Genomic DNA, 25012 nt, shown 5'->3' on the forward strand with positions numbered 1-25012 from the left:
CTCAAAGACTCTGCTGCTGATGGTGCCACTATTTCATGGAAGGAAAACTTTGACCTTGCTTATGCAGAGCTGCATGAGATTGGGAGGTAATATTAACCCTGCTTATCACTGCAATAAAACACTCAAACAATGGATTGAAGCTTTTTCCTTGGAGGAGAGTTTAGGTTTCTTTTGTAGTTAGCCTGAAAATGCTGCTCCTTTCAAAGAGCATTGCACATTAGATACTGATTAACATACTAACTAAATTTTGGGTTTCAAGCTCAGTTCTGATTTGAGGATTGCAACTTGGCAAACTAGTGAACTATTAGGCAGCCAAATCTCTGGAAGCTGGTATCTCCTCTGTCATCTCTGATTTGATGTCATCTTTTGAAGTCATGACAATTTACTGGTTCTGGATAAGCTTAACCTCAAAGACTGAGTTTGCCAAAGCACTTGGGCATGTGACTGACTTAAATCACACGCCAAAGCTTTGCTGATTAAGAGGGTCAGTTGAACAGGAGCCTAAATAGGAGCTGCATATGTTGTCATCCCTTGGTGCTCTGTGCAGACAACAGATAAGGGGCATGCAAACAATTCAGGTTAATGCAGTTAGCTCTTCAGCTCAGTGATCAGAGACCAGTAATTCTTGGGCTGAAAGGACAGGAGTCATTCTGGTTCTGTGTAGAATAGAATGATGTATCAGTAAAAGCCCAAGTTCAGCACTGGGTGTTTTACTTTCAGGAACGGTACTAGGCACTAGTCCGTATGAGCTTCCTAAATGCTTTCCTGACAGCTTTTTTCTTAATTTCTTACTGTGCATCTGAAAAGGTGAGACAAAATGTTAGGTTAGCGATTATTTAATAAGGCTGTTCTTTTACTTGTCTGAGAAAGTTTGGTCTCTCTAATAAAGCAACCGGAGAAGGGAGACCAAAGCTAAAAAAAAAAATATAGAATCTGTAAAAGTGGCAGCAAATTGAACCCAGGGGAGGTTGTTAGAGGACATCAGCATGGCTGCACAAAGCAAAGTGACACCATTTGCTCTCAGTGTTTGCTAATCCCCAAAGAATCTCTACACCCAGGGTAAAAGATGGAGGGCCTTTGTTGGAAAAGGTTATGAACAACTTGTTAAATCTGATTCCTTGTGAAATATTAATGTGATGAATGAAATAACACTTAGAAAATCACTCTGTTATTGCACTGAAAACTAGGCATGATTTATTCATGAGGCCACTTCATTATTCTGTTTTCTTTATCATTTCAGGGGTCGATTCTCCATAGTAAAGAAATGCGTTCACAAAGCCACCCGGAAAGACGTTGCTGTAAAATTCATTAGTAAAAAAATGAAAAAGAAAGAGCAGGCAGCACACGAAGCAGCTTTGTTACAGCACTTACAGCATCCTCAGTACATCACTATCCACGATACCTACGAGTCTCCTACTTCTTACATCTTAGTTTTGGAACTGTAAGTACGCAGAGCTGCAATTCAAGTGTCTGGATAGGAATCACAGCCCTATTAAAGCCAAGGATAAAATTCACCCACTCCGAGTTCAACAGGGCAAAGATTTTGTCATCTGCTTTTTATTTATTGTGATGTCAAATGAAAATAGCCATTTTCTGCAGAGTTTCCACTGTCTTTTCTTTACAGTAAATAAGATTCAGAGGGACAAATAAAACTGCTTTCTACAGTGGTGAAGCTTGGATAATTGTGTCCACAGTTAGTTTGTCCCATTGAATAACGTTAGATTTATTTGGGCAGTTTTGTCCACTTTTAAAGTAAATATATATTTTTATATAAATATGTTTCAGCTAGAATAAAGCCTACATCATTCTAATACTTCTTGGTGAAAAGGCCTGTGTAACAACCATGCTTGCATCTATAAGGAGAAGTAACAACCACAGTCTTTGTTACAGTGTGTTCAACAAAGTATATTTGGGCTATTTGATTATTTGTTGGTACAGATGAATAAAACTAGGTGGAAAACTTTTATTGGGTTAGTTTTCCCACAGAATATATTACCAGCTAAAAATGTCAGTGATTTTTTTTCTGCATTATGCAACCAGCTCTATAAATAAATAGATGAATCCAAATAATTAAGAAGCTCTGTTTTCAAAGGGATTGCCTCTGTCTATTGAATCCATCCTTAAGCAAATGAGTTTACTTTAAGACTGTTGCTAAATTTGTCAAGAACCAGAGATAACAACTGAGGATTAATCATTCTACCATGGCCTGTGGTATCTTGAGAGATCATTAAATACTCATCAGATCTTGCATTGTAGTTTCCTCCATTTTTAGGTCATGAAGTTTCCATTTCAACTTTGTTTTCAAATATTAACTGTTCCTAGAGATACCATGTGATCTTTCACGTGCAGGGTTTGATTTGTTTGTAGGATGGATGACGGTCGTCTCTTAGATTATCTGATGAACCATGATGAACTTATGGAGGAAAAAGTGGCGTTTTACATAAGAGACACAATGGAAGCCTTGCAGTACCTTCACAATTGCAGAGTGGCTCACTTAGACATAAAGGTAAGAACAAAACATAATGGTGCTATTATTCCATGCCCTGGAACAGTGAGTTCCCAGCTGTGCAGATAGGGAGGAGGTGCAGTCTGTACTCCCAGGAGATGATCACTAAATGGACAAGACTGCCTTTCAGACCTGTTCATCAGAGGAAGGATTTACTGACCTGCAGTGCCTGGTTTTTGCCTTCAGACGAGACACACCTGTTTCCTTGACTCACTGGTTTGTTCTTAAGGGCTTTTTGGATTTAATGAAGCAGGAGGATGTCTGAGGCAAGAGATGTCATTAGCCCCTGACTGAAGGGGAATTATAAGTTAAACCTATGGGGTATGGTTTGGGCTCACACCTCTGCCAACTTAGTCACCAAGCTCCCTGAGCAGGGCTGGCTTGTGCCCAGGCAGCTCAGGGCAGGCCAGAAGGAGCATGTGTCTCCCTCACATCTGCACCTGTACCCTGGGGAGCCCAAAGCAAGGGGATGGGAGCAAGCAGGATATGGAGGGCACTGGCAGGGGCAAAGGAAAGCAACACAGTGCATTGTGCTGCAGAGCCTGAGAGGGGAACTGGGTGGGAAATTCAACCAGGGAGAGGTTCAGAGGAAGAACAAACAAGAAATGTAGGTTCTGTGCACTGTGGAGAAGATATTCAGGCATACTCTAACATCACACTTGGATTGGTACAGCTCGTACCTCCTTTTGTTAGTGCACATGGCAGGAGGCACTGTACTGTCCTGGATTCAGCGCTGTACTGCTGTCCTCCCCAACATCCCAGTTATACTGGATGACAGAGAATTAGCAATTGAAGTTATGATCAAGTGTTTTGAGGTTTGTGATCAGCAACATTGATTTTGGTTGCCAGGATATCAGATAATCTATAACTTTTTGCAGACTTAAATGCCAATTAAAAATGGAGAAAGAGAGATGAATTTTACTTTCCTAAATAGTGACAATCCAGCTTCAAGGAGATCTTTTCTCATGTCTCTAACCCCCAGGCATGTCAGATGAAGTGATACTTTCATTCTTCTGCTGCCTACTATTGCTACAAAAAAAATTCCATTCGTACAGTACCTTATGTGAGAATTAGACACAAAAGGCTAAATCATCCTGGTTTCTTTCTATAAGATCGTTTGTATTTATAGGACCTGTCAAAAAGTAGGTATCACTTGCAGGTAAGAAACTTCACTGAATACTCTGATCATAAGATACTTACCAGAAACAAGGTGGGAAGCTAATTTTCTGTGACCTATTTACAGTTCTTCTGAATGAGGGATGCTAAATAAAGCACCTTCTGTTGCTAAGTGGGAAACAGGAAATGCACTGGCAGTGACAGCAGACATAGCCATGGACTGTGTTGTCCCAGGATCCAGCTCAAGGACGTGTTGATTTTGTTGATGCAGACTGCACAAGAGAAGAGCAAGCAGAGACTGGAACAGCAGTGTAGTGAACTTTGCTTTACATATATAGATATAGCCATGAGGCAGCAGTAAAATATGAATGAGGATGAGGGAGAGAAAAAGGGATCTAGAGAGTGTGCAAGAAGTAAATTCAGAAATCATCTCAGAGACAACAAAGGAAGGAAAATTCATGTTAAGTCCCCAGAGCAGAGTGTGTAGGCAGTGCTCAGCACCTCTCACTGAGAGAGAGACTAAAACAGAGAGAAAACCAACTGGGATGAAATGTAATTGCACCCTGGCCTGGAAAGCATGATTGTGTCCTGATGTGTAAAAGTGAACACTGGCAGCTCCATTGATGTCAACTGACAGCAACAGTAATGGCACACATGAGAGTCCTTCCCAGGATATGTGGTAGAGGGAGAAAAGTTGAACATTTACTCCATGAAGAACATTTCTGTTACAAGTTACACACACTTACTTAGCCAGTTGTCATGTGAACAAATGGAATTTAAACTACTTAGAGATACACAAATCTCATCAAAATTTAAAAATCTGTCAGTGCTCTTAATCTGTAGAGATTAGTTTGGGAAAATAAACTGTAAGTATTTGGGACAAAGTGCAAAATCCCAGCGTGTTGCCCTAGTGCAAAAGAGGATGTTGTCATCACAACTTCAGCGCCGATCTGAATTTAGAGCAAACAGCAGCTGAGGTGGTTCTTTATCATTCATTCCCCTGATCTCTACCTTGCATGTCTGATTAAATGTGAGTTTTGATTGGCTATTAAACCTACATGAAACCTACACATTTTATTTGCCAAAATATAGTATAATTAAGTTTGTATTATTGTATTTTCAACAGCCAGAAAATCTGCTCATTGATTTAAGAATCCCAGTACCTCGTGTCAAGATCATTGATTTGGAAGATGCAGTTCAGATCACAGGTCACTACCATGTCCACCACCTCCTCGGAAACCCAGAGTTTGCAGCTCCTGAAGTTATCCAAGGCCTTCCTGTCTCCCTTAGCACAGATATCTGGAGCATTGGTGTCCTCACCTACGTCATGTTGAGTGGTGTCTCTCCATTCCTGGATGAAAGCAGAGAAGAGACTTGTATCAATGTGTGCAGAGTAGATTTCAGCTTCCCACATGAGTACTTCTCCGATGTGAGTCATGCTGCCAGGGATTTCATCAACGTCATCCTCCAGGAAGACTTCAGGAGAAGGCCAACGGCAGCCACTTGTTTACAGCATCCATGGCTGCAGCCACACAATGGCAGCTATTCCAAGATGCCACTGGATACCTCCCGCTTGGCCTCCTTCATCGAGCGCCGCAGGCACCAGTACGACGTGCACCCGGTCCCCAGCGTCAAGAGTTTCCTGTTGAGCAGGCTGAACCCAGGCACGTAATTCCTCTATCCCTGGGGTCCTACACTGCTGGTCCTGAGGCAGGAGCACCAGGAGCAAGCAGGCACCAAGCAGATCTGTCTGTACATAGCCCCATATTTGGTGTTTGCATTTCACCTGGCTTCCCCAGCTGCAGGGTACAGACCACTGCGGAAGTGGCAGTACCTGGGACCAAGGAAAAGGGGGGAACAGCAGCAGGGACCCGCTCCCTCTCTTGGGGCACATGGTATTGTCACATCCACTGCCAAAAAAGGACTGCGGGAAGCAAACACCAACTGGAAACAAGAGCCAAAATTGCAGTTGCCTTAATCTTTGTGAGGCAGCCTTATAAGAAATCCTCTTGATCTTGCTGAACTGAATTAAAAATGTACAAGAGATTAGGAGTAGGGTAATAGAGGGAAGTGAGACCAGGCTGACCTTAGCACGTACTGCAGAACCAGACCGGTCAGTTTTTGCTGAAATCATTGCAAGCCTGCTCCAGGTTAACAGACAGACTTTTCATGCCCCATATGCCCAGGTCTGCCATGATTTCAGTGGGGACTTTGCCTGGGTAGGACATGCAAGATCAGGCTCTAGTCACTGCTGGATCAGCTCCTGTGGTGGCGTGGCTTAGGTACACTCCTGTGGCGTGGTAATGCTCAGACCAAAATCCTCCATTAATCCTTGGGCTTTCTGCTGTGTCAAGTCAACGTGCAGCACCTTTTGCAGCTATGATTAAGGCAATGAATCACTGGAGCATATAGCTGGTTCTGACTAAGCACAATGGGACTATGATGGGTTTTTTTAAAAGCATTTTATACACATTGTACAGAAATCTTTTGCAAAACCTGTGCATTGAGAAAAGGCTGAGTCCAATTTTTGCAGTATCTGTAAACTAGATGATGATGATGAAGACAATTTTTTTCTATCACAGGTTTTCAGTATACATATATTGTATCATATATATAAATATATATAAATATAAAGGTTACTGTTCCATTTCTAGTTTCAGAATTGCTCGTCCCAAAGTCCATCTGAGCCTTTCAGAGTGCAGTAGGAGTGGTGAGTTCATTCTTGTGCTTACAGCTTGAAAATCGTTTTCAATGTTTAAAGTATGTCATTTGTTTCATTTCCAAACTTGTAAATATCTCTCAGCCACCATTAGCACCTCATCACCAAAGCATTTGTGAGGATATTTTTATGTCCAAAGCCTACTTTGTAATAATAAAAAAAATATTCACAATTAAAACATTTTTCTCTTGCAAGCCAAGTTGCAACATCATCATATTGATGTGACAGTGACGGAGCCAGCCTTAAGTATAACCAACACAGGGAGTCTGCAGTGACAAATCAGCAGTTTGTAGGCTGGCCAAATCCTCCTCTCCAGCAGTGGGACTGGGAGGGGAAACACCTCCCTGGCTGGGGCTTCCCCATCCTACTGCCATACCACCATAGAGATCTACAGCCTCATGGTTGACCATCAAAGAGATTTATTTTTTTTCCTCTGGCATGTGAGGACTTTGTCTCGGTGCTGAGTGCAGTTGCTGTGCCTGTAGTGGGATGTTACCAAAGGTTTTCCTAAGGAAAAGGGCTTGATCTGACCATGTGTGCTCAGTATAGACTCTCTTGTTAGTGCAAGAGTCAAATTTGATTTACTATCCAAGTAACTGTACTGTGAGCCTGCATGAGCAAAAGCTCTCTGCCAGCAGGTGGTGGAGATACCCTGTGAGTCCTGTTAAATTCTGAGGGCTCTGATAGTCCTTTTTTTGATCCACCCCTCAGCTCAGTTTCATGGCAGGTAGGAGACCTGGCCCTTATCTTTGTGCTTGCTCTATCAGTACGTGGGGGTGGTCACTATTTTGCTAGTGGAGAAGAAAGGAGGCTCAGCAAAAAAACTCAGTGTTCATGCAATACAAGAACAAACCTTGAGATGGGAGAGTCACAGTAAGAAGGGCGAGCACAGTCAGAAGCGGTATACGAGGCTTTGTGGCCAAGGGAGAGAAATCTAATACAGGGAGGAGTTGTGGAAAGGCTTGAAAGAGACAGTGTTCACAGAAGGTTAAACTTTTTGGGTCATATAGAACCTATCTCAGTTTCCCTCTGTAGTGCAGCAGCTGATTTTCTAAGCAACTCAGCAGCACTTCTTAAAAAAGACCAGTCTTGTCCTGAGCAACAGTGCAAAGTATGCAATTTCTTAGCAACTGAATACAGACAGCAGTCAAGGGGTGTCTTTAATTAGCACCTGCCTCAGGTACCTTCTCCTACAGGATTGTCTGTACTTCTTCCTATCTGTCAAAACTGGCTCTTTGTACTGTGATTGCACTGCCCTTAAAAAAATGTTTATGGAAGTGTGGTCTATAAAACCCACAGCTTTTATTAGGCCCATGGGTACAGTTTAAGCCACAGGCTTTCTGCTTGGCATTAATATGAACAAATTCTCATGTATCACATGAAACTTGGAGTTATTTAGCATTTTATTTTCCTTCCTCCTGCATTCGCATGTCAAACTGCAATAGCAGACACTTTGGATGCACAGTGGGAAAAAGCTGGATTGCTTAAGGGAATATTTAGGCCTCTCATTGCTATCAAATAATAGAAAAGAACACCCAAAAGGCTGAAAGAGGATACATTATTAGGTTCTCAGATTCAAAAATGATTCCTTGTTGAGAGCTGGAAGTGCTAAACTCTGAAGATTTTGAATGCTGTGGGGTTGCTTTCCTTTGTGGTTTTGCTTTTTCCATATACACATTAGAGAACTCCTCTTCTTGGGCACCACTCTTCGTACAGGACATTCAGGAGTATTTAAACCTGTTAGAACTTCTAGATAACGTTTGTGATTATCAACCATTCTTGTATTTTGTCTCAAAGATTTCTTTTGCCTGAATAATGTCAAGTTGACATGCAATGCTGCCATATGATAGATACAGAGGAAGTATTCTGAGCTTGCCCTTTTCAGGTCTTTCTCAGCCAATCTGTGGCCTCTCTACAGATCCTACAGGTGCTGTAACTCTGTTGTAAACTGTAACTTTGTTGTAAAGAGATTACAAAGCTCAGTAAATTGGCCTGGAGTGCACCCTCTGGGTGAGAAGCACCACAGCCAACTCCCTGTGCAACATTCTCCGACTAGAGGATTTTTTGGTGCATGAAATATTGCCTGTAGCAAACACAGGAAAACACAGTTTCTCCATAAAACTCCGTCAGGCCTTTACAAAGCTCCCCAGGCTGAGCTGACTCTGAGGGGAAGATTTCTGCCTGCAGCTGTACCACTCCAGGTGTTCCCAAGACAGCCGAGTGAAGGTGTGGTGGGAGCTGCACTCTTTAGCTTCTGCAGCAGCTCCAGACCAGCCAGGATGACCAACAGGAATACTGGCAATGGCACACCATGAGCTCCGTGCGGAGTGGCACTTACCCACACAGCCACCACCCTCAGACATCTCCACAGCGCTCCTACCCTGCTCTGACACCAAAGTGTTGCTCACAGTGTTCCCTGGTGCTGGGTTGGGTGACAGGAAGGCAGCAGGTGCCAGTAAACAGAGCCCAGAGGACATGATGACATGGGGTGCTCTTTATTTAAGACAACTGCATTTAATGAATGTGTCTGGCAATGAGATTTAAACTAACTGGCCTCTCTCCACTTCACTTGGAGCAGCCTGGCCAGGCCATTTGACTCTTAGCCATCAAACAGGAATTCTGATGGCCCATGTAACACTGTCAGCTTCCATCAGGTGTCTGAAGACCTTGTTGTCCTGTGGGAGACCACCCCTTCCCACCACGCTGCCAGGCCCCCTACAAATGTTACTACAGGGATGAAACACAGCCAGTCCAGGGTTCTAGACGTTATTTTAAAGCAATATAGACTTCCAAATTTAAAAATTTTTCCCACTTACACCAACAAATTTTGTTTATTCTTACTGCCCCTTTATTTTAAAAGACTATTTTTTTTAGTAACAGTAATCTTTAAAAGCATTTTACTGGTAAACTGAGTTAATGCTGAGACAAAGTCTGTTCCCTCAACTGACCCATACAAATGCTATGGCTTCAGTGGACTTCATTAGCATTTCTGATGATGCTATTAGGCCTTTGTTACAAAGACTGTGCCTAAAGGCTGAATGCAGAGCCACACATCTGACTATGTATAACCCTATTTTAATACCCTTGCAATGAGGGGACTGCATCCAGTAACCTGGGATAACATAAACTTCAGAGACAGATGTAAAGGCTATTCTGTATATAAAGGTCTTACAGATAATTAACATGTACAGGTGCTAACCACCTGGTTTTGTTTCAGTTCCTTTCACTGCAGAGGTGGATTCTCCACTAACACAGGGCTTGGATTAATTTTCCAGCTCATTTGTTCATGTCCCATCAGAAAATGGTGCTTTCCCAAGGAAACAAAATAAAGTCCCATTTTACTAGGCTGACTGCACACTGCCATCAAGTGATGAACTCTTGTTCTGGGATCTGTATAGTGCTGAGTGTTTCCATAGCGTCAGGATGCTGAATGTTTGCTGTAACTGTAGTCTTTATTATGGAGCTAGTGAAAAACCAACATCTTTTCTACTCAAGCCATATTTCACCTTCATGTCCAACTTCTGATGCTGGTGCTTTTACTTCTCTTTCTACCAAACTGTTCAGCACTGCTCTGCCACTGAGGTCAATTTGCTGATTACTTTTGGAAGGCAAATGCAATAGGAAGTGCAAAAAAACCAAACAATAAAAAAAATAAATCTATCTCAGACTTATTCACCGAGATCAGAGCAAACAGTTGGAACGTATTGATGCTTTTCAATCTTTGCAACAATCCACCGAAGGAGGAAAAAAAGAAACAGTATTGCTAACAGCTCAGCATTTTCAAGGTGCAAAGTAATTCCACAGCCTTAATTATTTCAGTGTATTGCTGGTCTGCCTTAAATGTACCTTCAGTTTTATTGCGGATTTCATTTTGTATGCACACAATGTTGGTTTGTAAAGGCAGGTTTGTAAATATTTCCTTTGTAAGTCTAATCACTCATGTGTACTGTTGTGAGGTGACTACTTGCTGTCCCATGTTGTTGTTACTATACTGCAGTATATATGATCATCTACAGATGTAGCTTTGACTTGTACATCTCCTGTCTTATAAATAGAGTATACTAATGACTCCGTTTCTGGGCTTTTTTGATTAAATAAAATTATTCGGAGAAGACCGAGTCAGTCTTATTTCACTTGTATGGCATCTTTCTGAGGCCTTGACGGCTCAGGGCTGGCTGATGCCTTTATTCAGCTCATCTTTTTCGGAGGGATCTCACAGGAAACCAGCACCGGGGACCGTCACTGCAGCCAACCCTCAGCGTGGCTCCATCCACCCAGCGGCCTTTTGGGTGTCACCCCGAGAGAAACGCGGCGAGAAACTCGGATCCCATCCAACCCTCCCCGCAGCGGCGTTTTCTGCTTCCCTGGGGAATGGGGTGACGGGAGAACCTGGAATCGCTGCGCGGCGTGGGGTGGGGGGGCCGGGCCGGGATAGCGCGGGCATGGGGAGGTGGGCGCGGGGAACCCGGGCTCTGTGCGGGGCTGGTCCCCACGGCGCGGACACACGCGGGGATGCCCGGCCCCGCCGGAGTCGGGGGTGTGGCCGCCCCGCGCTCCTCCCGCTCTGCATCACTTCCCTGCGCCGGGCCCGGCGATGGCGGCCGCGGGCATCGTGGCGGCCTCGCTGAGCGGGGCGGGCGCGCTGCGCTTCGGGCACTTCGTGCTCAAGAGCGGCCGCGCCTCCCCCGTGTACATCGACCTGCGCGGCCTCGTGTCCCACCCGCGCCTCCTCCGGCAGGTGCGGGGCCGGGTGTCTGTCCCCGAGGGGCCGCGTGTCTGTCCCCGAGGGGCCGGGGGTGTCTGTCCCCGAGGGGCCGGGGGTGTCTGTCCCGTGCGGGGTGACGGGTCTCCTACAGCTCAGGGGGGAGAGGGGACCCGGGAGCACTGCTCTCCAGGGAGCCCTTCCCGGGGCCGGGCTGTCGGATCGCGGTGAGAACATGTAAAGGAGCGAGGTTTTCATTGCTTCCCGCGGTAATGCATTAGTTTAGTCACTTTCGCGCCCGTCCGATTTTAAAAAGCGTTTGGTTTTCCTTTTTCAGGTTGCGGATCTCCTCTTCCAAGCAGCCAAAGATGCGGGTCTGGTGTATGACTGCGTGTGTGGTGTTCCATACACGGCGCTGCCGCTGGCCACAATTATCTGCTCAGAAAATCAGGTCCCGATGCTCATACGGAGGAAGGAAGCAAAAGACTATGGTAAAACCATCAAATCAAGTCTTTTTGTCAACTTGCTGTCTTGTTTGGGAATTACCTTATATATTGGTGATTCTTTTGTGATGTACAGCATTTCAGTTTAAGGTTATTTAAAAAGCAGCTCCTTTTCACCCTAAAGCATACTTCCCACAGGATCCCAACCTGATCAGGATCTCCCAGCTGTTGCCCACTAGGCTGCAGCTTGAATCCTGCTGTAGTAGGTTAGGAGAGTCTTGAAGGGTGTTTTTTGTTTCTTTGGGTTTGTTTGTAAGGGGTTTCTTTTGTTTGTTTGTTTCTATTCTTTAGCAGTGTCTTTTTTTTTCTCTTAGCCCATTACTGTGGTTCTGGGTCAGTGGCCTCTTCCAGAAACGAGGATTTATAACTCACGTTCTCTAACATGCTGAGCAGAACTTTTTGCATATTGACTCCAAGAAGAACCTTTCTAGTCCCTTCTTCATTTATTTCTCAAACCCCTTTTTCTTTAATTTTCCTGTGGTCCTGTAATCAGTAGGCTGGGTTAGCAGCAGTCCCTTCTTTACCCAATGAACCATTTATCTGATTTTGATAAAGGAAGAGAGGACTGAAGCATTAACCTGCCATATAACTGGATTTCTACGTGTGATAAGAGCTGTCCTGTTCCAACAGCGTGTAATTAGAAAGTACGCTTGTCAAGACTAAATGCTACTCCTGTGTCAGGCAGTGGGCCAGGCATGGAAACGTTTGCTTTTCCTTCTTGTGAAGCACAAGCCAGTTGTGACAGCAGTTAATTGTCTGACACAAAGTTTCTGGTGTCATACGGATGCTGTACATGTGCTCGTTCTCTAGCAATGCACTGCATAATGTTCTCCTGCTGCTCTGTGCTTCCTGGGAAAGCCAGGCATCCTTTTTTGTTTCCCTCCAGGAGGCCTTTCATGGATGTGTGGCTGTTGTTAGTTAAGACAAAGGCATTTGGGGCTTTACTTCTTCTCATTGTTTAAACAGGCATATTGAGCACAGAATGCTGTCTGTGGAAAATAGGAAACATGCTAAGGAGTGCCAATTACTCGGCTGCTTTAAACATGTTTTAAATAACGAGAAAATAGTTCTGTAATTCTGAGTTTTCAATTCATGACAATAATAAACTTCTGAAGTCATTCAAACATTTGAATCTGTGCTGTTAACACTGTGTCAGTTTTGTTAATAGAACGTAACTTCTGGAAACATAAAGTAGTATTTCATGAGCTTGGAAAAGTAACAATCCTTATTAATTAAGTTACAGATAAGCAACTGAGCTGTGGTAAGAATTGTGATAACTGGTATCACATTCTAATAAACAATTTGCCTCTCCATACTGACAGTGAACGTGAAATTCCTAATCTCTTGAAGTCCAGTTCCATTGGAATTCAGGATATGCTGTAGTGTATGCTTGTATGTGGAACAAATATGATCTTTATTTTAGCAGAGCAAGTTAAAGTTTTGATACTTTTAAGGTTTTTTGGGTCTTTTAAACTTTCTTGATGGAATGTTTGCTTTTTATTTTTAAGGTACTAAGAAGATGGTAGAAGGCACCATTAATCCGGGAGAGACATGCCTGATCATTGAAGATGTGGTAACAAGTGGATCCAGTGTACTGGAAACTGCAGAAGTTCTTCGGAAAGAAGGATTAAGAGTCACAGATGCCATAGTGCTGTTGGACAGGGAGCAGGGTGGGAAGGCTAGGTTAGAGGAACATGGAATTCGCCTGCACTCTGTGTGTACCTTGTCCGGGGTGTTGGAGATTCTCCAGCAGCAGGGAGAAGTGGCTGCTGAGATGGTTGAAAAGGTGAAGGAATTCATTCAGGGAAATATGTTTGAGTCAGTGGCTCAGAATGGTCCTGCTCCTGTGAAGAGACTCTGTAAGGAGCTGAGCTTCAGTGCTCGTGCCCAGCTGCCAGGGGTGCATCCTACTGCAGCCAGGCTTCTCATGCTCATGGAAAAGAAGCAAACAAACCTGTGCCTTTCTGCTGATGTCACTAGCTCCAAAGAGCTGCTGCACTTAGCTGCCATCCTGGGCCCCAGCATTTGTATCCTGAAGACTCATATAGACATCTTGAATGATTTCACCCCAGAGGTAGTAAAGGAGTTAAGGACCCTTGCAGACCAACACGAATTTTTGATTTTTGAAGACAGGAAATTTGCAGACATTGGAAACACAGTGAAACATCAATATGAAGGTGATTAACATCAACCTTGATTTACTGTTACTTTGCTGCTGGTGTGTGTAACTGCAGTGCTGGCACAGGTTGCCAGGAGAGAGTGTGGAATCTCCAGCTTTGGAAAAGACTCAAGGGGTCAAAGGCCTGAGCAACCTGATCTAGCTTTGAAGTTAACCCTGCTGAGAGGGTGTGACTTCCTGAGGTCCCTTCCAACCTAAACCTTTTTATGAATCTGTAGTTTTGCTCAGTAAGTACTCCTGAGCAGTTGTCTCCTGTGAGAAACTGCAGCCTGGCTTCTTAAGGCAGCCTGCTATTATTGTGTGCTTGTTACAGCTTTCATTTGACATTGGATCTGCAACTGTAGAACTGCTTTTCTCTTTTGCTGATCCTTATGTCCCATATGATCTGCATACTGTCTGGGAAGATAGCACCTGTGACAGTGGCTTTCTAGGCTACCATAAATGTCTCAGTGAATACTAAAGGTGAGATATTAGCAAGTGTTTGTGACAAGTAAACTGAGAGGTTACACTTTGTGGTTATCAGCTATCAGAACTGTCTGATGAGACTGAACTTGCAACTGTCAAGCTTCAGTAGTAAAACTGTCTTTTAAAATGTGAGTGATTTAGGGTGCAGCTGGTTTTGTTTAACTTGTGTTTCCTGTTTAACAGATTTCTGGTGACTCTTTGTCCATGTCTTCCTCTCCCTGTTCCCAGGTGGTGTATTCAAAATCGCATCCTGGGCAGACATCATTAATGCCCATGTGGTTCCAGGCTCTGGAGTTGTGAAGGGTCTGAAGGAAGTAGGTCTTCCTCTCCAGCGTGGCTGTCTCCTGATTGCTGAGATGAGTTCCCAAGGGTCACTTGCAACGGGTGAATACACAAAAGCTGCAGTAAGTAGGCAGACTTGCTTCAGGTTAAAAACTTGTAAAGTGTGACACGGAGGTTTTATGTGCTTCTAATATTTGCGCTTCCAAAAGTCCCTCCAGCTCTAACTATTATAGGTGTTTTTTCCTTGGAGATTCAGGAATCTGACAGTGTGGTGGTTAAAGGTTGCAGCTGTAAGCTAGTGATGAGAGGTGGTCAGAGTTCACACTTGGAATTGTAGTAAACATGCCAAGTTTGCTATTAGCAGCCCCGCTCTTTTTTGTTTTTCTTTTTTTTTTTGTTTTTTAAGCAATGTTCTAATTAAGCATAATTTCTAATTAGTTTAAATTCATTCACTGTAGTATTTATAACATAGAAAGAAACATAACATTCCCTTTCCTGACAGAGGGGGGAGTATGGGCACTGAAGGAGAAAATGGCACACACAGAGTTCAATTTCAGCACTTGTCCACCAACCCTTTTTGGTGTTCCCCTTTTTATTCATATTCTCTCATAAACAGCATTTGTTGTTTTAGTTAACCGAAATGCCCAGGATCGTCCCAAACCAGTGCCATGATCCCACACATTCACACTCGCATCATGTGGTGGATTTTTTCAGCCACGGCAGAAAAACACGTGCTTATCAGGCAGGCTGGTTAAAGTGGTTTTCCACTTTGAGACATAACATTCTGTCTCTCAAAGCACTTAGCCAAGGTCGATCCTCCCGTTTGATTCCGATTAACTAAATGCAGGTGCAGAGTGACTCAGCTTGTTCCCACAGGTGAGTCAGCTCTGGGTGACTTTACACTGGTAATGCAAGAAAAGGTGTTTCAAACCCCTGCCTTGCACAGCTTAGTGTGTCAAAGGGTGGATGAGAAACAGATTGCTAGTCCAGCTGAATTTTAGGTATATCGCTTGTAACTCTTCACTGATCTTCAGGTACAGATGGCTGAAGACAACTCAGATTTCGTTTTTGGATTCATATCCGGATCTAGAGTTAGTAATAAACCAGAATTTCTTCACTTAACCCCAGGGGTGCAGCTGCAAACTGGAGGTAACTTTTTCTTGAATATTTATGGTCTGTTTGCAAGTACAGGAGTGATCTGGCCTTCAGTGAAAAAGTGGCTTCTGAAGAGAATTTAGTTGCTGATTCTCTGTGGGAGCAGTCTGTTTGCCACTAAGGGCTGTCTTCCATATTTCTGGGTATGCTGATCCCTTTCCTGGGAGCTCTGAAAGGCAACCAGCAGGCTACATAGCCTTTTTTCTTGTTTTGAGGTCCGTGCATACCATAAAGCACAGTCCTGGAAACACGTGAAATGTCTTCAGATAGATGTTAGATTAGATGTTAAACTACTGAGTAGTAGAAAAAAAAGTACAACAAATACAGAAGTTCAGCTGTAAGACTTGTAACTGACACAGATGCACAGTATCAATTAATTGAAAGTCTTCTACTGACTAAACAAGTTATCACTGAAGCAGATAGGGGAGATATGTTTCTCTGCAGTACCTAATTCTTGTGAAACCTAAAGTGAAGTCACAAGGTTTTACATTAATGTTTGGGGAGTTTGCCTGTTTTAAGAAGGCTGAGGCTTATTTCAGTAATCCTGATCTGTGCTTCTTTGTGTAACTGCTCCATCTATTCTGATTGGTAAATCATGAAAAAGGAGGGTGCTGGCTGTCAAATTTGATCTGTGTAATAGTATTTGTTGGGTGGTGACAGAGTTTCTAGTTATGTTTGTGGATTGTTAGGATTAGAGTTGGACCAGCATACCTGTTCTCTGTTCCAACATGTCTTTGAGGATTTGTAATAGATATGGTTTTGTACAAACTAAAAAAAAATGGTGTCTCTGTTTCAGGTGATAACCTCGGACAGAAGTACCTGAGCCCCAAGGAAGTTATTAGTGAAAAAGGTTCAGATATCATTATTGTGGGACGTGGCATCTTGTCAGTTCCAGACCGCCTTCAGGAAGCAGAGAAGTACAGGATGGCAGCTTGGGAGAGCTACTTGAGCAGGCTTGGTGTTTGTGCAGAAGATTGAAAGCTGGACACTGTCCTAGTCCATAAGCAAAGCTGATGGAGCTGCAGCCACCGTGAGAGTTCCAGCTAAAACATCGACACTTCAGCCTGTAAAAAACTGCCCTTTTGGAGAAAAATCTGTTACTAAGTTGTTTTAATTGTACACACACAGATCAAGTTGTACTTGCCATGGTTGTTTTTTAATATTTGAGTTTAAGAACCCAAAACTTCATGACCAGCTTTTAGCCTTAATAGGCTTTCTTGTTTGAAAAATGTTGCACAGAGCACTCCAAGGGTATTTAGTTGGCTGTTGTTGCCTTTGTTTCTTTTCTCCACCCTCAAATTCCTTCTGGCTGTGGAAACAGTATTTTGCTGTTCTTCATAAACTTCACCCTCACACCTGACCTGCTGCCTCATTTTCACAGGTTTATTCAGCTCTGCTGTTTCCAAGGAACAAGTATAGGTTTTAATGCTGTACTGTGAAATTGAGTTACATGTTGTTTAATAAATACCTTTTTTGCTACTGTTTTCCTATCACTTTCCTATGCACTCTTCCTTCTGTGGCAATATGAAGTACTCTTTTCAGAACCCCAGTATCATAAAAAATCAATCTGGTATGTTTGTGACTACAGGAATTATCATGATTCTGTTTACAGGAGCTGCAAAGAATTTGTCAGAGCAGTTAGTTGTTGTGTGCTTAATTACAGTGGAGCTGTTGATTCATCTAATGAGAAACAAAAATGTACTTTGTTGACCTTTTTGTGACAATAGGTGGAATACTTCCAGGATTTACTTTCCACTCTTTGCGGTGAATAAGGAGAAGCAGAAATATCTTGTACAATTGGTTTTGATTAGAAAGTAACCTTATGTATATCTAGCGTGTACGTGGTGCAGATTGATAAAATTTTCATCCCTCTCAAGAAGTCCAAGACAAATGGTGATGCAGTTCTAGACTGTTGCTCTTCCAAAGCACACAGAGAAAGCTGAGTTCTTTTGTTAATACACTTATGTGCAGACTAGGGTCAACTAGTGAGAAGAGAGTTTTTGGCATTACTGCTGAACTTTCCACCAAGTCTTTCAAAATAGGAGAGTGGAGGGGTTTTTTTGATTGGATTAATCTATACAGTGTCTAAGACTGGGGGAGACCGGCTTGGATCTGAGGGCTCTGCCTTATGCCTCTTGTATTAGTGACACTGCTCCCTGTTGGCAGCCAGTTTAGAAACACACAACTGAACGATTTCGTGCTGCCTGGGTGTATTGGGTGGGATGACTTTACCCTTTGACACTCCATGTGCTCTGGAAGTGCCCAACTCCCCTTCATGACAGGGCTGCTTGTGTGGCTTATGATGGTTATTGTGGAGAAAATGTTAGAACTTTGTGTATGTGTGTGTGTTTTATTTTCCTTGGGGCTACCAATTCTTCAGTAGTCATGTATCATAATTTATGTCGGGAGAACTCCACCCTGGGGAAGATGGAACGTGATGATTGTGTTGTATATTGTTCAGATGCCCTGCAACAGTCAGTCAGTCAGGATATTTCACATCTGCTCCTAAGAAATTCCAGTCCTCCAAAGTGAACAGAGGATTTGGGATTTGTTTGCTTTCTCATTATCATGGCCTTGAGGCCTGTAGCAGAAACAAAACTTTCTCACGTAAACTATTTTGCAGAAAATTACTTTTTCCACCAGAGGGAGCTGAGACTCTGTTTTTCAGGAGCATTGAGGTCCTCCTGGCTCTTTTATAGATAATAGTTTCCAACGATGATACCACCTCTAGATATCCTTAAGATGAAAAAACATCTGGTTTTCAACAAGTCATACCCTTGCTGTTTTTCAAACATTTAATATGCATTTAAATATCATATGAAAAGATAAAACAGTAGTCTAAAACTCATTTAAAACAGTAGTTTATCCAAGAGCTGCCTCAGGCTGAAGCTCAGCACTGTGTGTTGTTGTAGGCTTGCTGTTACAGCCAAAGCAGAATTTCATGAGTTCAGTATTTTCCACTAACTCTGCTGAATTGTGTTTGAGTGTGTGGCTGATATCCACACAGCTAAATCCCTGAACAGGCTCTTTGGAGAGCTGGTTTATCAGGCCTCTAGCTGAAAAAATAGCAACTGGATTTGGAAAGATGGAGGTGATCTAATATCCAGTCACTTCTAGAGGATATGCACAACTTCTTGCTTTACAAAACAAGTTCTGAGGAACGGATCAATTGGGAAGCTTCATTTCACAGTCCTTCTTTGTGCACTCCAGAGAGAACTGTATTCTGGCACTTCATTTGACACCAATGCCGCAAACATTTCAATTAGTAAAACAAAAACCTGCTACCTCCTATATGCATTCTCCTGTCAGAATGATTATAGTAAACAAGTGTGTGCACTTCCTTTGAGGCACCTGAAAGTGATTAAAAATCCATTTCAAATTAAGAACAAATGTTAATTTCCTTGCTTGCCCCTGCTGCTCACATTCACTGCATAGTTCTTGCTGTTGGTCCCAACCGTTCCTAACATGGGAACTAGGTCACAATTTACAAAACTCATTTGCATCATAATATATGAATCTGAAAGTCTCGCAGTTCTGTGATCTGACTGAGTCTGTGGTAGAGGCATAAGGCTATATGTAAGTTGCTGTGTTTAATATTATCTGGCAAGTAAGTATTTATATGAAATTGTGATCCTTAATCCACTCTGGAATATAGTTTATAACAGAATAATTAAAGGATATTACACTTTTCATAGTGAAATAAGACTGTAACCAAGCATTGCCAGTGCTTGCAGCAGAAAGCAGGCTGTCTTTCTGCAATTTCTGAGCAGCAGTTTCTGAGGTCTGTTTGAGGGACCAACACAAGCTGGAACCACTAAGGAATTGTTACGTAGCTTTTGATATTTGTACATAAAGTTCACTCTGTCTCTCTGAGGTTGTGGGTATCTGTGAATAGCATAAGGAGTGTTGTGTCAAGAGAACCCAGACTGGGCACTTTAATCAGTATAACTGCGTAAGAACAGTGCTTTACTTGGACTTAAAATTCCTGTGAAATCTTGATAAACCCAGTGCTGAACTAAAACCAGCCAAGTTTTTTATGATTTGTATGTCACAGTATCAACATTGCTTTATTAACCAATAACTGACAGGTCACATTTTAGTTTCCACAGCCTTGTCTACGAAAATTTATTTGAGACTTAATCCCAGAAAAATAACTGAATCACTTCCTATGTGGAAAGCCTGTTGCTGTGGATTTTTTTAGTAAGAGACACAAACATGGCATTTAGGGAATAGCACCAAAGGAATGTGAAAGACCCAGAGGAAGTTTGTTTCCAGATCTGACTTTTGGAGGTCACTGTCTCAGGGAATGGTCTGTTTTGGAAAGCTTGTAACTGAGCTGCGGGCTAGACGGGCTGGATGGTTTGTTTGTTTGTTTGTGATCACATTGGTGGTTCTTGGTCGGCCTGTACCACTGTGACAAGTACAGCTTCCAAGTTCAAATGCTGTAGGAAATTAAAATTCAGCCTGGTGCCTTCTCCAGCTTCAGGTTTTCTTCTAACTCCTTTGGCAGGCATTTGCAGGCTGGGAGAGGACACCTTGCCTGTGTGTCTGGGCTGACTTTGTCCTCAGTCCTGGTTCTGTTTCTGCATGGCCCATGTGCTTCTCTGAACATTTTCCCATTAGCTGGTGCCAGCCACAGTCAGGCTGTGAAAGTGCAGGGCTGTGGTGGAGGCTGTGGCCAGCATGGAGAACATGTTCAGGAGGAAGCCTGAACAAGGCTGTAACTGCACATGGACTCAGGAACAGAAACATGATGGCATGATGTCACAGGCTGTGTTTAGCCCAAATAGGTATTGCAGGAGGAGAAGCTAAACAGTACAGTCACTTTTGATCCACTCCTGAACAACTAATAGTAGCTATGCAAAAGATACTTTGACAAACAGGACTATTCAGACAGGGAAATTCTGCAGTGTTCCCTGCAAGTGATCATTTCTGCTTTGCTAAGGGGTATCATTTTAGGCTGATGATGGAAACAGCCATAAAGGTGACCTGGTTATAAGGGGGAAAATATTGAACCAAAGAAGATCTCTGCTCAAATACTGACAGAGAATATGCCTGCCACCCTGGGAAACAGGCCTGGGAACCAGAAGCATCCTTAAGTGCAGCTGGCACTTTCGAAGTGCAGCTAGGTACTGAGAAACCAAAGATATCCAGAGATACCATTGATAAGTGCAAAAACAGTACAGCAACTTATTATCTGGGAAGGCAAAAAACAACTCTGGAAAAGGAGGAAAACATTCTGAGAAAAGAAGAGTTGGTAACTGCAATTGGCTGTTCTAACTCACAGAACAGAAAAACAGCCTGATAAAACAAAAACTGGTCTGAGAGAATAGAAAACATCACCAGTTATTGGCTATGCCAGGTGAAAAATAGAAATTGGCAGCATCTGTTGGCTGTGCCAGGTGGTGGTGCTCCTACACCCCTTTATGTCTCCATGGTATAAAAAGGACTTATTTTTTACCCGAAATGGAGCCTCTTTGCTGCACAGAAACCCTTTTTGTCCATGAGATTTCTTCGGCACAGCAGACCCTCACCAGGGACACCAGGCTGACTCCAGGGACACCAGGCTCCACAATGAGGATCGTCGTCCCCGTGAGACCTCATCCACTGTCGGCTGGACCCACTTCTGGAAGGGGTTTGATTGCCCTCACTGCTGGGATTGGTTTGATGAGCACTTGGTACAGGTAACATTTTTGAATATATATCTTTATATAAAGGTCTGTGTGTTAGTAATTACTGATAGGTGCATTTCCTGCTTTACTAGTAGTAATTCTGCAGTAATTTGTAATATTGAAATATAGACTCGATGCTAGTATTGATTGCAGCTGCTGTGGAAATATATATGTCTGCTTTCTGGTAGTAATTTGTAGTAACTTGTAGAGTAGATATACTTGTTTTGCCAAGTGTGACTATAATTACCTTGATAGTAGTAAACTAATGAACAAGAGAACATAGGTAATAAATCCTCCATGTCTCTGTGCATGACAGAGTCAGTCAAACCTACAAACGGTTGCAATCTTTGCATACTCACAGGCCATGTAGCCCTTCTGGGCTGTGGCATTAATTCGTGTCAGAAGTGGGGCTCTGTGATACATGGGTCATGGATGCTTGGGAAAAGGCAGTAGAAGAGCAGTAAAAATAGCAAGAGATTTGTGGAAAACTTCTATGTGGAACAGGGATAGTGTGTCTGAGAATTGGTTGACTTGGGAAAGGCTGTGAGCTGAGTTTTGGAGGTGGCAGGACACTCAAATGCAAAGCAGAGAACAGCAAGGGGTCCTTCATCAAGCTTCTCACAGAGGCATCAGAGGCTGTGGGTGCTTTCTTTAGCAGTGCTAGGCAGGAACTGGGACCTTTGCAGCCAGCTAAGGATGCAGAAGTGCGAGCAGTTGCCTTTGAATCCTATTGTTTTGTTGCAAACCAATTATTCAGTGAGAAACTAACCTCAGACCTCTGGCTGCACAACAGCTAGAGCAAGAGCCTACATGGCTGGGCTCAGAACAAGATCATTGAAAAGATACAAATACTGAAAACAGAAAACAAGGAGGAGGCTTTGATTCTGGCAGCGGGTCTTCCTCCCCCGCTTCGTTACCCGAGCTTTGTCCGGATAATGCAGCCTCCTTGTACCCTCACATTAAAAATTCCCTGGTACTACTCCAGGCTCATGCTGGAAAGGAAGGTGCTCGCCCACCACCTGAGGGGTCACGATGACCTCTACGGATTTTAGTGATGCTAAGGCTAAGGCAGCTGTCCCTGCAGGACAGCAAAAGCCCCATGAGGACTGGGTGGGGTGGGTGGTGCAGTGCTACCCACTGGGGGCTAGAACTGTGATTCTTCACAGGCTGAGGCTGGACAGATATTCCTGGCAGGAAGAATATTTCTCCTAAACACTGATGCAGGGGCCAGAGTGAATACCTTCTCCCTGTTGTTATTGATAATAAATGCTGTTGCAAAAATGGGGGGACTGCTGAGCTTCTTCTCCTCCCTCTAATACTCTTGATGGATTTTCTGGCTGGACGATGAGACTGGTTGCTCAGGATGTCCTTAAGGGACAGGAGCAAGCCCCTGGGACATGATGGCTGTGCCAGCAACAGCAGCAGGGAAAATTCTTGCAAAATGCTGCATCTAGAGTTGCCAAAAAAACTGGCCTTAATGTTATGGCATGAAACCTGGCACTGGAATGCCATAGCGGCCCAAGGGCTACAAAATTGACAGTCCTTATGGGGAGGCAACAAGGACAGAGAAGCACTCCCAAAGTGATAGTCTGTAAAAGGGAAGGTCAGGTCAGGGTTATCCAGAGGTTAAAGGGAGCTCAGAGTAAAAAGAATAAGGGACAAAATGCTTGAAATGCTGAAATTAATCAACCTGATGCAAAGTGATCCCCTACAAACAGGACCATGATCTGGAATGTAGACACTTACAGGATCACCTGCAAGGAACAAGATTCACAGCAGGCTGGTTAGAGGAGATGCCCATGTTCGTCTTGCACAGACTGTGGGACAGACTCAATGGGGGTGGCACCAGCAGCCTCCGGGCAGGGAAGGAGCCATCTCCCCTCAGGAAGCTGTGAGGTCTTGCCTCAGCCTCCTTTTCTCCAAACTGGATAAACCCAGAGCCTTCTGGAAGCATGCAGAGACTTGAACATCCTTATTAAATTGTGGGGCCCAAAACCACAGACAGTATGTGATTCAATTGTATTTAATTCTCATTACTGAAATCCCTCCTTACCAATGCTTAAAACTTAATCTACATAGTTAAACCCTCTTTATAACCAACATACAGATTTGTATGTTCTCTGTCCTTTAACAGGTTACTGTCACGGGCCATGGGCTTCCTCCACTCCTTCAGATGTTCACAAACAGGCTATGACTTGGGCCCCCGCTGTCAAGATGGGTGTTCAGGACAGAAGAATTAATATGTTCGATTATTGAGCACCAGCACCACATGGTTTGGATCATCACTGCACTCGTCTGGTTCTTTGTGAAACTCACTCTTCCTTGGTTCAGGTAATTTCTGCTACATTACTTCCTACAACATACTTCTCACACCACAGATTATTTTTCCTCCAAGGTTAAATATCCTCAAAGCACACACTGGATATCCTCACACATTACCCACCAAGTACACCCAGATCCTTGAGCAAATACAATCCCATTAATGGATTTGCCTTTTCCCATGGGAGCAGCAATCCACACTGCCTTCCCCAGCCACTTCCCAATGTGCACCACAGGGACCTTATCTCCTGCCACAGTGTGTAGTGGGTTTGTGTGAGCAGGACCAGGACACTTGTTATATCCTCTGGTGTTAACCAGCCAATGGGCTTCTGTTAAACTTGTATTCCAGTGTTCCCATTCCCCCTTGCCCAAACCTGTCAACATAATCTTTAATGGTCCATTATATATCTCAGTCCTTCCAGAGGCTTGTGGGTATAGGGGATGTGACACACCCACTCAATGCCGTGTTTCTTTGCCTAGGAGTTTATGAAGTTATTTTAGGAATTAGTCTTATTGTCTGATTCAATTCTTTCTGGGGTACCATGTCACTACATAATGTGCCTCTCCAGGCCTAAGACAGTGTTTCTGGCAGTGGCATGGCTTACAGGATAAGTTTCTAGCCAACCAGTAGTTGCTTTCACCATGGAGAGTGCTTGCCTTAGTGCATTCGTAGTCCAAAATAGTCATTTTGCCAGGCTTTGCCATATCAAAAACCCAATCACGATCCTTTATTCCAGGGAGATTGTACTCACATGGCTCACTTGATTGCAGCACTTGTTTCACACTCATGAGTGACCTGTATGTTCGCCTCCATGGTCAGGTCCACTTCTCGATCATGAGCTCATCTGTAGGTTGCAACTTTCCCTAGATATCCCAATGCTTCTTGGGCCCATCAAGCTACAAATAGCTTACCCTTACACTCCCAGTATAGGTCCACCTGAGCTACTTGGCAGCCTTGTCTACCTGTTTATTGTTTTGGTGTCCTTCAGAGATGCGGCTTTTGGGCATGAGAGCATTGCACACCTTCATAACCATGTTTTTGTACCCAGTCACCAATATCCTGCCACAGTGCAGCAGCCCAGATGGCTTTGTGCCTGTGCTCACAACTGGTCCTTTTCTACTGCTGTAGCCACCCCCACAGAGCATTAGCCACCATCCAGGAGTCAGTATAGAGGTAACACACTGGCCAGTTTACTTGTTCAGCAAGCTCTAGGGCTAATAGGATGGCTTTCACTTCACAGAATCACAGAATCACAGAATATGCTGAGTTGGAAGGGACCCAAAAGTATCATCAGGTCCAACTCTTAGCCCAGGACCCTCCCCAAGAGTCACACCATGTGTGGTGTGGATGACCTAAATGCTTCTTGAACTCTGTCAGGCTTGGTGCTGTGACC

General features: G+C 43.5%; 2 protein-coding genes across 7 annotated transcripts in view; both read left to right on the forward strand.

The window, feature by feature from the left end:
• The window catches only part of KALRN (kalirin RhoGEF kinase), a 507433-nt gene extending 496980 nt beyond the window's left edge, over positions 1–10453 (forward strand). For all 6 annotated transcript variants that reach the window (XM_064661424.1, XM_064661428.1, XM_064661425.1 and 3 more), the window contains 5 exons: positions 8–86; positions 1241–1441; positions 2368–2506; positions 4749–5286; positions 6277–10453. In XM_064661424.1, coding sequence (XP_064517494.1) covers positions 8–86; positions 1241–1441; positions 2368–2506; positions 4749–5286; positions 6277–6308 — 989 coding nt within the window. In that variant the 3' untranslated portion in view covers positions 6309–10453. The remainder of the gene's footprint in view (positions 1–7; positions 87–1240; positions 1442–2367; positions 2507–4748; positions 5287–6276) is intronic.
• A 456-nt stretch (positions 10454–10909) lies between these two features.
• Positions 10910–17111, forward strand: UMPS (uridine monophosphate synthetase). The gene is made up of 6 exons (XM_064661440.1): positions 10910–11079; positions 11381–11534; positions 13055–13723; positions 14419–14594; positions 15507–15621; positions 16424–17111. The coding sequence occupies exons 1-6, from the start codon at positions 10936–10938 to the stop codon at positions 16603–16605; spliced, it is 1440 nt and encodes a 479-aa protein (XP_064517510.1). The 5' UTR covers positions 10910–10935; the 3' UTR covers positions 16606–17111.
• The last annotated feature ends 7901 nt before the right edge of the window (positions 17112–25012 follow it).

Source organism: Pseudopipra pipra, chromosome 7 (genome assembly GCF_036250125.1).
Source record: "Pseudopipra pipra isolate bDixPip1 chromosome 7, bDixPip1.hap1, whole genome shotgun sequence".
Classification (NCBI taxonomy): Eukaryota; Metazoa; Chordata; class Aves; order Passeriformes; family Pipridae; genus Pseudopipra; species Pseudopipra pipra.